The 12,794-nt window shown below is 45.2% G+C and overlaps 1 protein-coding gene across 4 annotated transcripts in view; it reads left to right on the top strand.

The window, feature by feature from the left end:
* Window positions 1–12,794, top strand: part of Asph (aspartate beta-hydroxylase) — a 164,911-nt gene that overhangs the window by 113,766 nt on the left and 38,351 nt on the right. For all 4 annotated transcript variants that reach the window (XM_075966995.1, XM_075966998.1, XM_075966996.1 and 1 more), the window contains 2 exons: window positions 5,147–5,297; window positions 7,472–7,608. In XM_075966995.1, the coding sequence (XP_075823110.1) occupies window positions 5,147–5,297; window positions 7,472–7,608 (288 nt within the window). The remainder of the gene's footprint in view (window positions 1–5,146; window positions 5,298–7,471; window positions 7,609–12,794) is intronic.

Below are 12,794 nucleotides of genomic sequence, written 5' to 3' on the forward strand. Positions count from 1 at the left end.
CATGATCTTTGGGATTAAAGGCGTGTGCCACCAATGCCCACTAGGCAGTGGGATTCTACGAGCATACTTATGTAGTCTCGGTTGCGGCTGATTTGAGTGAAGGTGACAGAGCAGACGACACTTTTCTTGGGGGGAAACTGAGATGAGTCAGGGTCATGGAAGGAGCTGCTAGGTAGAGGAAATAGAGAGACACAGGCCATGATTGGTGGCAACTGTATTGGTGTCAGAAATCTGAACAGAAAGAGGGGCCTACTGGGGGCAAGGGGCAGACAGGGAGGCCAGCAGCCCCTCACATCTCTTGTTCTCCGTGCCTCGGGAAGCCTTTGGAGGCTATTACTCATGTAGGTGACCACCTGGTGGCTTTCTGTAAAGATTGCTTGGTTGCCAGTTGAGCGAGGGCACCATCAGATGCACAGAAAGTAGGTGGCTGTCTCAGTGTGGCATGCGTGAGATGCTGGTGGTATGGGCGGTGACCTGGCCATGGAGGGCAATAAGGGCAATGAGAGATTCGAAAGGACTTTAGAGAAAAGGAATTGACCACTGACGCCTAGTTTGTTGTTAGTAGCTGAGGAAGGGAATGTGAGTTCCTGGCCAGGCCGAGCAGCTGTAGAGCTGAAGTTTGCAATTGCAGTGGTAATTAGAGACCCATGGGGCGCATCAAGGAGACCATGAGATTATGGAATTTGGAAATCAAGAGTAAAGCCAGAGCTGTTGAAAAATACATCAAGGAGTAAACTTCGTGGAGGAGAAGTTGTGCTGAGGTCGAGCTTCGGTGGGATACAGGTCCCAGAGAGGAGATATGGAGCCAGTGGGGGAAGAAAAGTACAGATGCACAGCTGAGGGTTTAGCAGCGCTCTCCCTCAACCAGAGAGACTGTTTATATACTACGTTGATTACATAGGTCATTTGGAAAGTATCAGGACCCTGGATCCCTTTTTACTCCCTCATTAATTGCCCAGGGTGAAGAAAACAAACTACAGAACAGACAGCCTTATCCAAAACAGCTTTAGACAGCGGCTGTCAAATCAGGAAGTTACAAATTCGTCAGGGTCTGCAAAATATAGGACCTTCTGTTTTTTTACCGTCTGTGGCTAGGCCGCCTGCTCATGTGGTTATAGTATGTTAGACAGTCTGGAATTATTTTTACCTTAACCAAATAGAATCATCTGATGTTTTCTAAAATACAAGCTTTACAAAACAAGTCATAATAAGCAATTGACTGGCTGGTTACAGCATTTTCATGTCCCTTAGTTTTATAGTAGGGACCTATTCTTTTTATATGCTCCCAGAAAGGAAGACCCTGGTACAGGGCTTCGTTATAGGGTCATGGATATTCTTGTGACATCCTGTACCCAGAATTGAGCAAGGCATTTCTCAAAATCACCCCCATTGATGCCACAATCCTTGGGGTACAAGGAAGACCCTTCCTTCTGTGACTCTCATTTCAGGTTGTGACCCCCCTGTCATCAAAGTTTCCCTCGGGAACATAAATATATTTCCCCAGGGGCAGCCTAAGCAGAAAGTCCCCATTATTACACAAGAGCTCCTAAGTGCTCCAGCCACAGATTCTCTTGATGAAGGTTCACTGGAACGTCGTCAAGCCGTGTCCTCTGCTTCATGACTCACACTATCCTTTGTGCCCTTCCCTGCACCAAAGGAAATGATCTCGGACTGGAAAGCAATAGGTGGAGAGCTTCAGATGTTAGTGTACCAAGAAGTAGCAACCAGTATCCCCTTGTGTGTGACCCTGTGACGCGTCAACAGGAGGACAGCATGTCTTGCTCCGAACTGAAGGTGGAGGCCACTTGAGAGCCAGCTGCTCAGAGTCTTTCTAGCCCGTTCAAAAGTAATTAATTCAATTTCATTAAATTTACCTAAATCAAATTTGCAAAACAATTAATATAAATAAGTTTCCCATATTCTTGGTACACACCAGATATATCGCATAGCAACTGTGTGGTTTTGGTAAACTAATTGGGCCATAATCTTCTAACACTGGGAAACTATGTTGCTATTGAGAGAGGATGTTTATCACCAAAAGATCCAGAATGTCCACATAAGTGATGTGTTTTGCCACTAATACCAGGTCCTTGATTATGGAAAGTCCATTAACTGGAAGGAAAACGGTTGTTCAAATGTTAATTATGGCAGATTGTTCTGTGCTTTGCAAGTGTTCTCTGTATGTGTTGTAATCACGGTGACTGGAGCCTCTGGATGTAGAGCTCTCTCCGTGTGCAGTTTTCCTTCACAGGAGGAATTGGAGATGGGGGCCTCAGGCAGTAGTTTTTAATCTCTAAGATATTACGCTACAGATGTTATCAGTGTTAACACTAATGTGGCATAAAACAAAAGTTAAGCATGGCAAATTAAATTTTAATCGAGTCATTTAAAGGAAACTTGGAATTTTTAGGAGTTTTAAAAAATAAAAGTTGACAAATTTTGTAAGAAGGACTAAATTGTGACTTCCAATTCTCAGATAGCAAATTTGGCAATTTCTCTGCAATATTGCAACAGCTCTTAAAGTGCCAACACTAAGTCAAATATAAACTGTAGTGTCTATATTTTTAAGTATCACTGATTACATGCTATTCTTGGATCTCTGCAAAAAAATCACTTTTGAGCAAGTTCCCGAAACAGTGAATGCAAAAATCTTAAATTATTGACTGAATTCACTTCATTAGTGGCTCTGAGGTACAAAGTGACAGGTTTCCTAGGAGGTTTGAGTGAGTTAGTCAGCCCAAGAATGTGACAGGAATGTCCGTGACTGAAGCTCATTCTTAGCCTGGCTTGGGTGACCCATAGACATCAACTGTTAAAAGACTGATCTACACATACCAACTGATGTTGGTTCTCACAAATGACTTGCTCTCTGAGGAAGGAGATGCGAGGATTTTCTTACCAAGTCCTCGGATTTTACATACTAACCAGCACACAGCTTTTGTTAAATAGTAATTATATCTACCCATTCTAATTTTTAAAACACACTACGTTTAGCATCAAACTGCTGTAATTTTTCTTGAATGCTGATCTTCAAATGAAAGTCTGTAAACTCTGATGAGCTATTGAGGTCCACTTTACACCTGCACCCCCCTGCCCAATTTTTCCTGCCTCTGTTATTTTATTCCCCATTCTCTATCTGAAGTTACAGATCTTGGGTATCCTGTTAGGAAAATAAAGGTGTCCAGAGACTTGACCCTCTCACACAATTGCACTGATACCTTGTATCCATCTATCTGGGGGTATTAGCTGTCTTGTCCCCTTCTCACACAATTGCACTGATACCTTGTATCCATCCACCGGCAGGTTTTAGCTGTCGTGTCCCCTTCTCCCTTCCCTGACCAGAAGACTTCCATGTGGTTTGTGTCCTCTCTTGTCCCCAGGTTTTCCTTTTCTGCTAGGTCGTTTGCATCTACTGAGAAACATAATGTATCATCTCATCCTGAAGACTTCTCTCTGGACTCTCAGCCCCCTCTACTTGTAGATACATTTTCCAGTTCCTGTTACAACTAGCTGTCTTGAAGGAGTTCCCCTCCTCCTCCATCCTTCCCATGTTCTCTTCACACTGCTCCATTCTGACACATGTCTTCAAAAAATTCCCTGAAGCCATGATGCCAGGGCCAGTGAACGGAAGAGCAGTCCATCAAGTTCTCTTCGCTATCCTCCTCTTGTCTTTCTTGATGGCCATTTGGAGCACACTTCTTCTCTTCCTCCTAAAGCCTTTGTCTTCCGCTTGGCCTCTGGAACATTGCTGTGTTGTTGTGTTCTTCCTACGTAACTCTTTCTTCATCCCCTTTGCTTGTCTTCCTATGTCTCCCAAACCTCTAATGATCTTGAAACAATGGATCATCTCAGGATTCAGTTCTTGGAACTCCTCTGAGTCTACACTCATGACTTCTAGCTTGCCAACTTTAAACGCCATACCCATCCTTGACCCTTCCCATGTATGTGTCCTAAACGCCAGCCTCTCCCTCAACTCCACACCCGGGAATGGACCTGCTACGTGTTTATCTCCACCTGGCATTTGGTTTACTGTATCCAGAATTGAGCTCCTGACTCCTTGTTCCCCAAGACCTAACTATGTCCTATCTTCCCACTCTCAGGGGTGATAGTCCAGTCAAGTAGTCACTGACACCAACCCTAAATTCTCTCCTCTCTCTTTCTCTTTCTCTCTCTCCGACTACATTCAGTGCATCTGTAGATATCTTGGCCCTGACCTTCAGACTGAATCCATGCTCCGATCTCTTCCTGCTCATTACCACTGCATCAGCCCAGGCAACTGCCGTCCCTGGCTTCTTACCTGGCCTCCCCACTTCTGCTCTTCTCTCAGCCTGATCTCAGTACTGTGGCTAGCACAAGCCCTCGGATCCCTTCAAGGCACTAGATCATATGGAACACCCACATCTCTCTCCACACATAATAATCAGAATCCTCAACAGCTTTCCGGCTCTGAATCACCTGACGCCACTGTCACCTCCCTCCACCCCTCCACCTGTACAGTCTTGCCTTTGTTCCCTGCTGTGTTGGAAAGCCACAGTCTTTGCTGTTCTCTGCTTTAAAAATCTTTCCTCATAGCCTCGCAGTCTTTCCCCTTTTAGACTCCCCGATTGTCCTGATCAAACCAGTAGTTTTCCCATTCCACATTCATCGCCTGTCAGCCCACTGTGTCTATGAATAGCACCTTGGTTTGTGTTTCTCATTTTGTCCTTTCCTAAATGGAAGCAAAATGAGAAAAGAGCTTTCTCTAGTTTGTTCAACTCATGTGATACATATGTAGAACAATTGTCTGATCCCTGAAAAGCTGTTGCATGGATGAAATAAATGAGTCACTGAGCACAGAATAGGAAGACCAGACTGTGAACTAGAGTCCTGTGTGTATAATGTTCTCATATATTGTGAAGTCCATCCCCACCAGCCCTAGGAAGTATCTGGATCTTACAGTTTTCCTCATCTGTACCTTAGTAGTGACCTTTTCTTCCTCTTCCTGAAATAGCAGTTACCTTGCCTTCTTTTGTTTGTATCATTTGCTAGGGAAAAGGCCAGTTTTCTCTCTGAAAGGCCTGTCTAAAGGTTAACTGTCATGAATCTCTGGGGGGAAGTGACAAGCCTAGAGGTCATGGGTCATTGATCTGTATGGGGCATCCTCTAGTGTGAAGACGACTTGGCAGAGAAGAGGAGGAGCAATGAGGTTCTGCGCAGGGCCATCGAGACCTACCAGGAGGCGGCCAGCCTGCCCGATGCCCCCACAGACCTGGTGAAGCTGAGCTTGAAGCGACGGTCAGAAAGACAGCAGTTTCTAGGTGAGAAGCAAAGAGCTAAGTTGGAGAGAGATGGCACATGGCCACGTTTCGGTGGCAAGAACGTGGTACCTACTCACAGCCAAAGTGTCTACAAAGAAGTCTTGCTTTACAGCTAGCTTCTGCTAACTTGTCTGTCTTAAATAGACCTTTTCTACATTTAAGCAGTCCTAACCTCAGTAATTTTATACACGTGCATGTGGGGGGAGGGCTCTGTCTGTGCACACACGGTCATGTGTGCTTGTAGAGAAGCAAATGTTTGTGAACATCCAGGCCAGAGGGAAACCTAGATACCATCCCTCCTTATTTTTTAAGGCTCTTCACAAGCCTGGACTCAATGGCTCTATAGTTCCGAGGACCTACCTGTCCCTGCCTTCCAAGTTTGGGGATTATAAGCCTGCACCACCATGTGTGGCTTTTTTCTTGGATTCTGGGTATTACACTCAGGTCTTTGTTCTTGCAAGTCTGGCTAGCTTGCCAGTCTTTGAGCTTTTCTCAAGCAAGCATGCAAGGCTGACAGCTCCTGAGGAAGGATACCTAAGTTTGTCCTCTGGCCTTTAGGTGCACACACACGCATGCCTATAAACATACACAGAAACACTGTGGATTTTTACATTCATTTTAATTTTTTAAAGAATTTGTTAAAATATTATTTAACTTAGAATTATGGACTTCTTTGGTTCCCTGTTTTCTTTCTTTCTTTCTTTATTTCTTTATTTATTTATTTATTTATTTATTTATTTATCGGGGTCTTTCAAGACAGGGTTTCTCTGTAGCTTTGGAGCCTGTCCTGGAACTAGCTCTTGTAGACCAGGCTGGCCTTAAACTCACAGAGATCTGCCTGCCTCTGCCTCACAAGTGCTGGGACTAAAGGTGTGTGCCAACACAGCCTGGCTCCCTCTTAACTTTTATGCCAAGACATTCTCTTGCATCCTAGCCCTAGAGCAAGGTCACGTGTGAAGACGTCTGACCTCTCACAGACATTCTTGAGTGTTTAGTGTGGTCTCTTCTGCTGAAGTGTGAATGAGGCAGGGTCACACTAGGAGGCTCGGAGGCAATGAGACCGAGACCCTAGAACTGCATGGAGGTGAAGTTGCCTCACAGTACAACAGGGGACCAGGACACAGAAGAAGGAGCAGGCAGCGGGTTTCTGTAGGAGGTACTCTGGTCTGTACTATTGTCATCGTTAACAGAGAAATTCCAAGGCAGAAGGAAAGCTGGAGCCTAGGTGGGCAGGTAGGGAGGCCGGAAGTGTACAGAAAAGAAACCAACTTGTAAGAGAAGGAATGGCTGCTTGGGCAAGCCACCCTGGGGTTCTGATGGGAATAGCACTAACCAGCAGTAGGGCACAGACCACGGACTGAACGGGCCAGGCTTTCTGCTAACTGGGGAGCTGCAACCCTGACTGAACCTGCTGCCGCCTCCTGACTGACATCCCTTTTACAGGCAGCTAATCCCTCTGAGGTGGTTTTCATAAGTGCTCATCCTATTTAGCACCGCCTTTGTGTTTTCAGTCTCTGTCCCCAGTTGGGACAGAGGCCATGATGGTGGACCCAGACTGTTTCCCTCTGAAAGCCACAAAGGAAACAGCGGCTGGGATTTCCTGAGCCATGTAGTGCACCATAGGCTGTTGTCCACCAGAGGCTCCCCTAGTACAGAAGATGTCTCCTCTGGTCTTTAGATCAGTAAGGAGAGACAAGCGGCACGTGTTTGTTGGAGAAGGCTTCTGCAGTGAAGCCCCGTTCCATGTCCCTCAGTGCCCATTTACGTCAGCAGAAAAGTACCGACTGCAAGGCCCTACGTCTGACTCTTCGTTATCGACCCTCTCTCAAAAATTTTAAAGCTAATAACCCAAAATGATTTCAGCAGAACGTTTTTCTAAGGAATTAGAAAACTGACATTTTCTGAAGAAGGAATTTAAGGTAAAAATGTAAATGTGGATTGACTCGGAAAATAAGGCTGTCTTTACAGTTTAGGATTGATGCTGTGTTTACTATCTACGCGAGCCATTATGTATAACATTATAACCCTGCTACTTAGGACTCAAGAATCCATTCATAGATGAAGTCAGATGTAAGGTGTTTTCAGGCTCCGTTAAACCCACTCGCATGGTTGTGTTCTCAGCACAAAGGAGCACATAATATTTTTGTTCCTATTCATTATTTTTCCAATATCAGGTCACATGAGAGGCTCCCTGCTTACCCTCCAGAGGCTAGTTCAGCTATTCCCTAGTGATACGGCATTGAAAAACGACCTTGGCGTAGGATACCTCTTGATGGGAGACAATGACAGTGCCAAGAAGGTTTATGAAGAGGTAAGCACTGGTCCGCTGTGGACCGCACCGATTATCTTGTCTAGTGAGTTCAAGTGCTGATGGGAAATTCCCTGCCACGTGCACCGTGTCTTGTTCTCTTTATCTTGAATGAAATCGCATGTAAGTCCTAGATAGTCTGGACTTGGTTTTCCCATTTCTCTTCCTTTCCTGGACCCAGGATGTCACATCTAATATAGGCTGACCTCAAACTCATGGCAATCCTCCAGTCTCAGCCTTCCAACTGCCCACCATGCCCAATTTTTCCTGTTTTGTTTTTCTTTATTAACCTGTCTCCATTGTGCAGAGTGGCAGGTCCCATAAAGATGATTCTGGTATACATATACATTGACCATATTTATCCTCGTATCTTGATTGGAACAATTTAAATTTTAGTTCACGGTTATAGTAACATTTTTTAAGCTTCATTTTTATCATTCTATAGACAGTTTTCTAAGGGTTTTCTTTGTGGTAGTAACAGAATGAAGTTAATAATGAGGTTGATATGTGTAAAATTTATAATCTTTTTAAGTTTTGCAGTATAAGCCTCTCAGGCAAAAGTAGATTATACTGTTTTCAAAAGGGCATTGATGTTCTGGCCAGGGCGGCTTTCAGAGAATTTCTACATTATAGTGGGCATTTTAATAGATAACCTCTAAGTCACAAGCAACTATATAACACAGAAAACTGGTTCCTTCAGGCAATGAGGGAATTTATTTGGCACAAAGCAAACAGGATGTCGAATGAAGTCTGAAGCGGGAGAAAGCTAAGCTCTGTAAAACAAAGATGGATATGAGCGCTTGTTCTTCCTTAACTTGGGCCTCTGGATCAATGGTCTCCACGCCGCTCCCTTTACAGGAAATGCTACTACAGTGAGCTAGCTGTGTAGCTTGAGGGGCTCTTGTGTATTGAGAATGATGTCAACAGCAGCAGTCTCACCCCCAGGCCGGAGACCGGGTCCACTCTCAATGTGATGCTCGCCGCTGTTGCTCTCAGTGCTTAATTGAAAAATCATTGAATTTTGAAGCTATTGTCTTTCTACCCATGTTATCAACTTCATTGTTTTTGAAGGAGCAGAACTTTGACCTTGGCTTTCTATGACGTCATTGATGCCTACACAGGTGGACTGAGGCATTGCAAATGTGTGCCTTCCAGAAAAGACCCACATCAGGCCATAAGACAATTCCGTGTGACCATGGTGTCTGCTAGCATACCCGGTGTCCCCTGCCCTGCAGAATAAAGAAACGTCGTGTGTGTCAGTGATTCAGAACCGTGCAAATGTAAAATCGAACACACCATCACAGACACAGAAATGGAAATGCAGTGATCCTTCCTCCTTGTATGTCCCCTCCTTCCCACACCCCCTTCTTCTTTCTTCTTGTAAAATTCTCCCGTTTCCCATCCCCCTCTTTTCTTTCCTTCCAGTATCCTTAGCAATTTGCTGCTGTCTAGGTGTCACGCACACAGGAGGTCAGGGCAAGCTTCGAGTGCACCCCGACTGGCCTCTAACTGTACATGTCTCCTCTCTCCCCCTCCAAACCTCTTCCCTGAATGCTCTCAGGAGGTCAGGGCAAGCTTCGAGTGCACCCTGACTGGCCTCTAACTGTACATGTCTCCTCTCTCCCCCTCCAAACCTCTTCCCTGAATGCACTCAGCTCTTCCACCTGACGGCAAGTCTCAGAAATGTGAAGCATTTTTCCTCACCTTGAAAAATAAAATTATGTTGTTTATGCAACTGAGACCACAGTCTCACCTGGCTGAGCGGACTAGGATGCACGAAGCTCCAGATATTGCCGCATCACACAGCTGATTGGTTTTCTTTTAAAAGAGCATTCATACATTGAAAGTAATGCTCAGTTTGCCTTTTCCCTTCCTCTTGCGTCTAAATGAATGAGCTGTGGCTAATGGATACTCTTTCCCTAGCCAAAGTGTGGCCTGGTATATTTATCTTTTCTCCCAGGTCCCTTTCAGAAACTGTTACCAGGGTTGCACTTTTTGTGCACATTGATTTTTGAGTACATTTAGGAAAACCATTGTGAGATCCTATTTTTAGTTTTTCCTGGTTTTGTTTTCGGCATAGAGACTAGCTTTACAGAGATTTGGTAGGAACCGCTCGCAGCTGCAGCTTTTGAAGACTCCTCCCCCATCTCCTTTCCAAGGGAGTGGCCCTGCCACCAGCTGGGGACCCCAACCCAGCATCATTGCCAGTTCTTTACTGCCCCACACACCCTGTGCTGATCTATGGCTCTGCCACGCACCACGCCCCCCGTGTCTGCGCTCAGTGCTCTGACACCCAGTTACTGAGCTTCCGGCAAGGGTGCTGGAGGTTAAAATATACAAACACACACAGACAGAGAGACAGCGACATGGGTCATCCTTGAATTCCCCAAGAATGCCCCCTTTATTGTGTTCAGGGGCAGATTATATAGAGATAGCCACGCCCCAGCCAAACCCACCAGAAACCACTCTCCTGCCATCAGGAACTCCTGAAGGTCTCGTGCTCAGAACAGCTGTAGGCACTCAGATCAGGGGATTACAAGAAATTCAGGATCTGGGGTCTCACTGCTTCCAACATGGCTCAGCCAGCTTGCATTTACTAAACATACACACACCAACCAGTTCAGGACCCAATATCGAAGCAATGCAGAATGTGTCTTCATGGGGTTTCCAGTCTGGGGCCAAGCCACCACTTGTCACATTGTCTTCACTAGCCCAGTGCATTCACCAGACACCGGACACCTCTTGCTTGAGCTGGCTCCGATTCTTCTGCAGGGTTGCTGTCCTTTGACCTTCATCTACCCCAAGCACCACCTGACCATAGCACCCAACTCCAACTCTGCTGGGCTTCTTCTCATAGAAATGTTCTTGAAATACCATTTACTGTGTACCCTTTCAGGGCAACGAGTTCAACCAAATGTTTGGAGTGGTTTATAGATTTAAGTATTGTCTATCTATACAGTGCATAGTTTATAAAAAGTACATGTCCTCCAAATGAAATTTAAAGCTCAAATGAAATATTTAGAGTGCTTTCCAAATTTTATTGAACTGAGAAAAATCCTTTCCGCCTGACTAAAGTGTTAATATTTCAGTATCACCACCGCAAAGTGCTACTCATGGTTTGGGAATACCCATGGATCTAATGCACCCAGGATGTTTGCATTCTAAGTATCCATCCCACAGTGCATGCTTAAATGTGATGATAGCATGTATGCTGTCCCACAATGGGACATTGTAAAGGGCAATGAGGATCACTGGAACAGAAGCACAGTGGTACTTGTAGCAGTCAGTTTGGTGATGGAGATCAACACTGAGTAACGAATGGTCAGGAAGCATAATATGATGTGGGTATGCTGATTCACATCCCAGGCAAGATAGAGTCGTGCGACTCCCACTGATACACAATTTAAAGCATGGATCCTGGTGTTTTCCATTTAGTATTTTTGGGTCATAATTCACTTGGAAAATGAAGTCTTGGATAAAGGAAAATAGGCGGCGCTTTAAAAGTTTGAAATGTTCCTTGCAATGAGTTTTTACTGTGGGTAAAAATATAGATACATAGATAGACAGAAAGATAATATTCAGACATATAATAAGTGGATACAAAGACTCTCAGTCTTCTTACTATTTTAGTCTATTTTATTCTCAGTCTGATTTCTTGTAAACCCACCTGTGTCTTTGTCTGTGATTTTGTTGCCCCGGTAGAGTCACTGTACATCCATCTACAAAGTGCAGAGGTGTGGTGTCTAAATATAAAGAAACAGATGGGGACAGTGCTGTCAGCCACTCTGGCACCTACGCCCTGCCCACCCTCCTGATTCTGTGTGCACCAGGTAGGATGCCTGACTGCCCATCTGCAAATGAGCAGAGAGCTGTGGGCCTGCTGCCCAGGAACTGTACTTCAGAGCAGAAATGTTTGTCACTTCTCCATAGCACAAATTCTAATTGATCTCAATAATAAAAACCCAGAGTTAGATATACGGGTAGATGCTAAAAGATCAGAGAGGCAAAAGAGCCAGTCACTAGGGAGACTTCTTACCCCTACTGAATCCTCAAAGTGAATGGAGCCCCAGATCCTGTCTCCACCTGCTTTATATTCCTGTCTTCACTTCCCTAGTGTTGGGATTAAAGGCCTGAGATCCCCAGTGCTGGGATCAAAGGTGTGAGCCACCACCACCCGGCACTGTTTCTTTTTTAGACTGATTCGATTCCGTGTAGCCCAGAGTGGCCTTGAACTTCTGATCTTCCTGCTGCCTCCTCCCACAAGCTGAAATTAAAGGTGTGTGCCACCACTGGCTGGCCTCTATGGTTAACTCGTGGCTTAGCTCTGCCCTCTGATCTCTAGGCAAGCTTTATTTGTCAGAACACACACAAAATACCATACATTTCTCCCGGAAGGATTAGTTTTCTTGTGTCCCTAAACAGAATACTCTGTGATTCAACGTGACCCCTGTCCTTTCCTCCAATTTCTTTGCCTATGGTGTTGTTTGTATTTCATACCATTTCCTTTTCCTGTTTGTGTGTGTGCACATGCGTGTGTGGAGGCCGGAAGAGGGCATCACATCCCTCATAGCTGGGGTCTCGCACCCAGGAATTTATCTTCATTCATATTTTTAGGCCTGTTATTGTGAAATAATCTCCCACTGCCGAAAGGTTGCACAGGTAGGACATGGGTCCCCAAACATTCTGGACACAGACCCAGCGCAGAATCAAGGAACTGGACTCTGTACCTCACTAGGCTAACACACAGGTTCCCAGCACTTCAGGCCCTCTTCAGTGTTGTTCCTGCAAGGCTCAGTGTACTCTCGTCTGCTGCTATGTTAGGCCTGTCACAGTTCCTCGGGTATTTTCCACTCCCACACCTATGAAAAATGCAGGCAGTGGTTTGGTTACAGCTGTCAGGTATTTCCTCATCATCAATATGATCACACCTTTGGTGCAGGTCAGCCTCAGGAGCAGGACTGTGCCGTCTGCAGTGATACGGGACCATACTACAGCACGTGTTTTTTCCATGGTCAAGGCAATGCCCCTGGAATGCCACCCGAGTTGCCTTTATGATCACCATGCATCTGCAGCCATTCAATCAAGATTCTTTTCATGTCACACTCGGCCACTAACTTCAGTGACCACTGATGGATATTTTTGTATTGAATGGGTCCTAATATGATAGGCTGAGGCATGTATAGAAAGCA

Source organism: Microtus pennsylvanicus, chromosome 3 (genome assembly GCF_037038515.1).
Source record: "Microtus pennsylvanicus isolate mMicPen1 chromosome 3, mMicPen1.hap1, whole genome shotgun sequence".
NCBI classification, from domain to species: Eukaryota; Metazoa; Chordata; class Mammalia; order Rodentia; family Cricetidae; genus Microtus; species Microtus pennsylvanicus.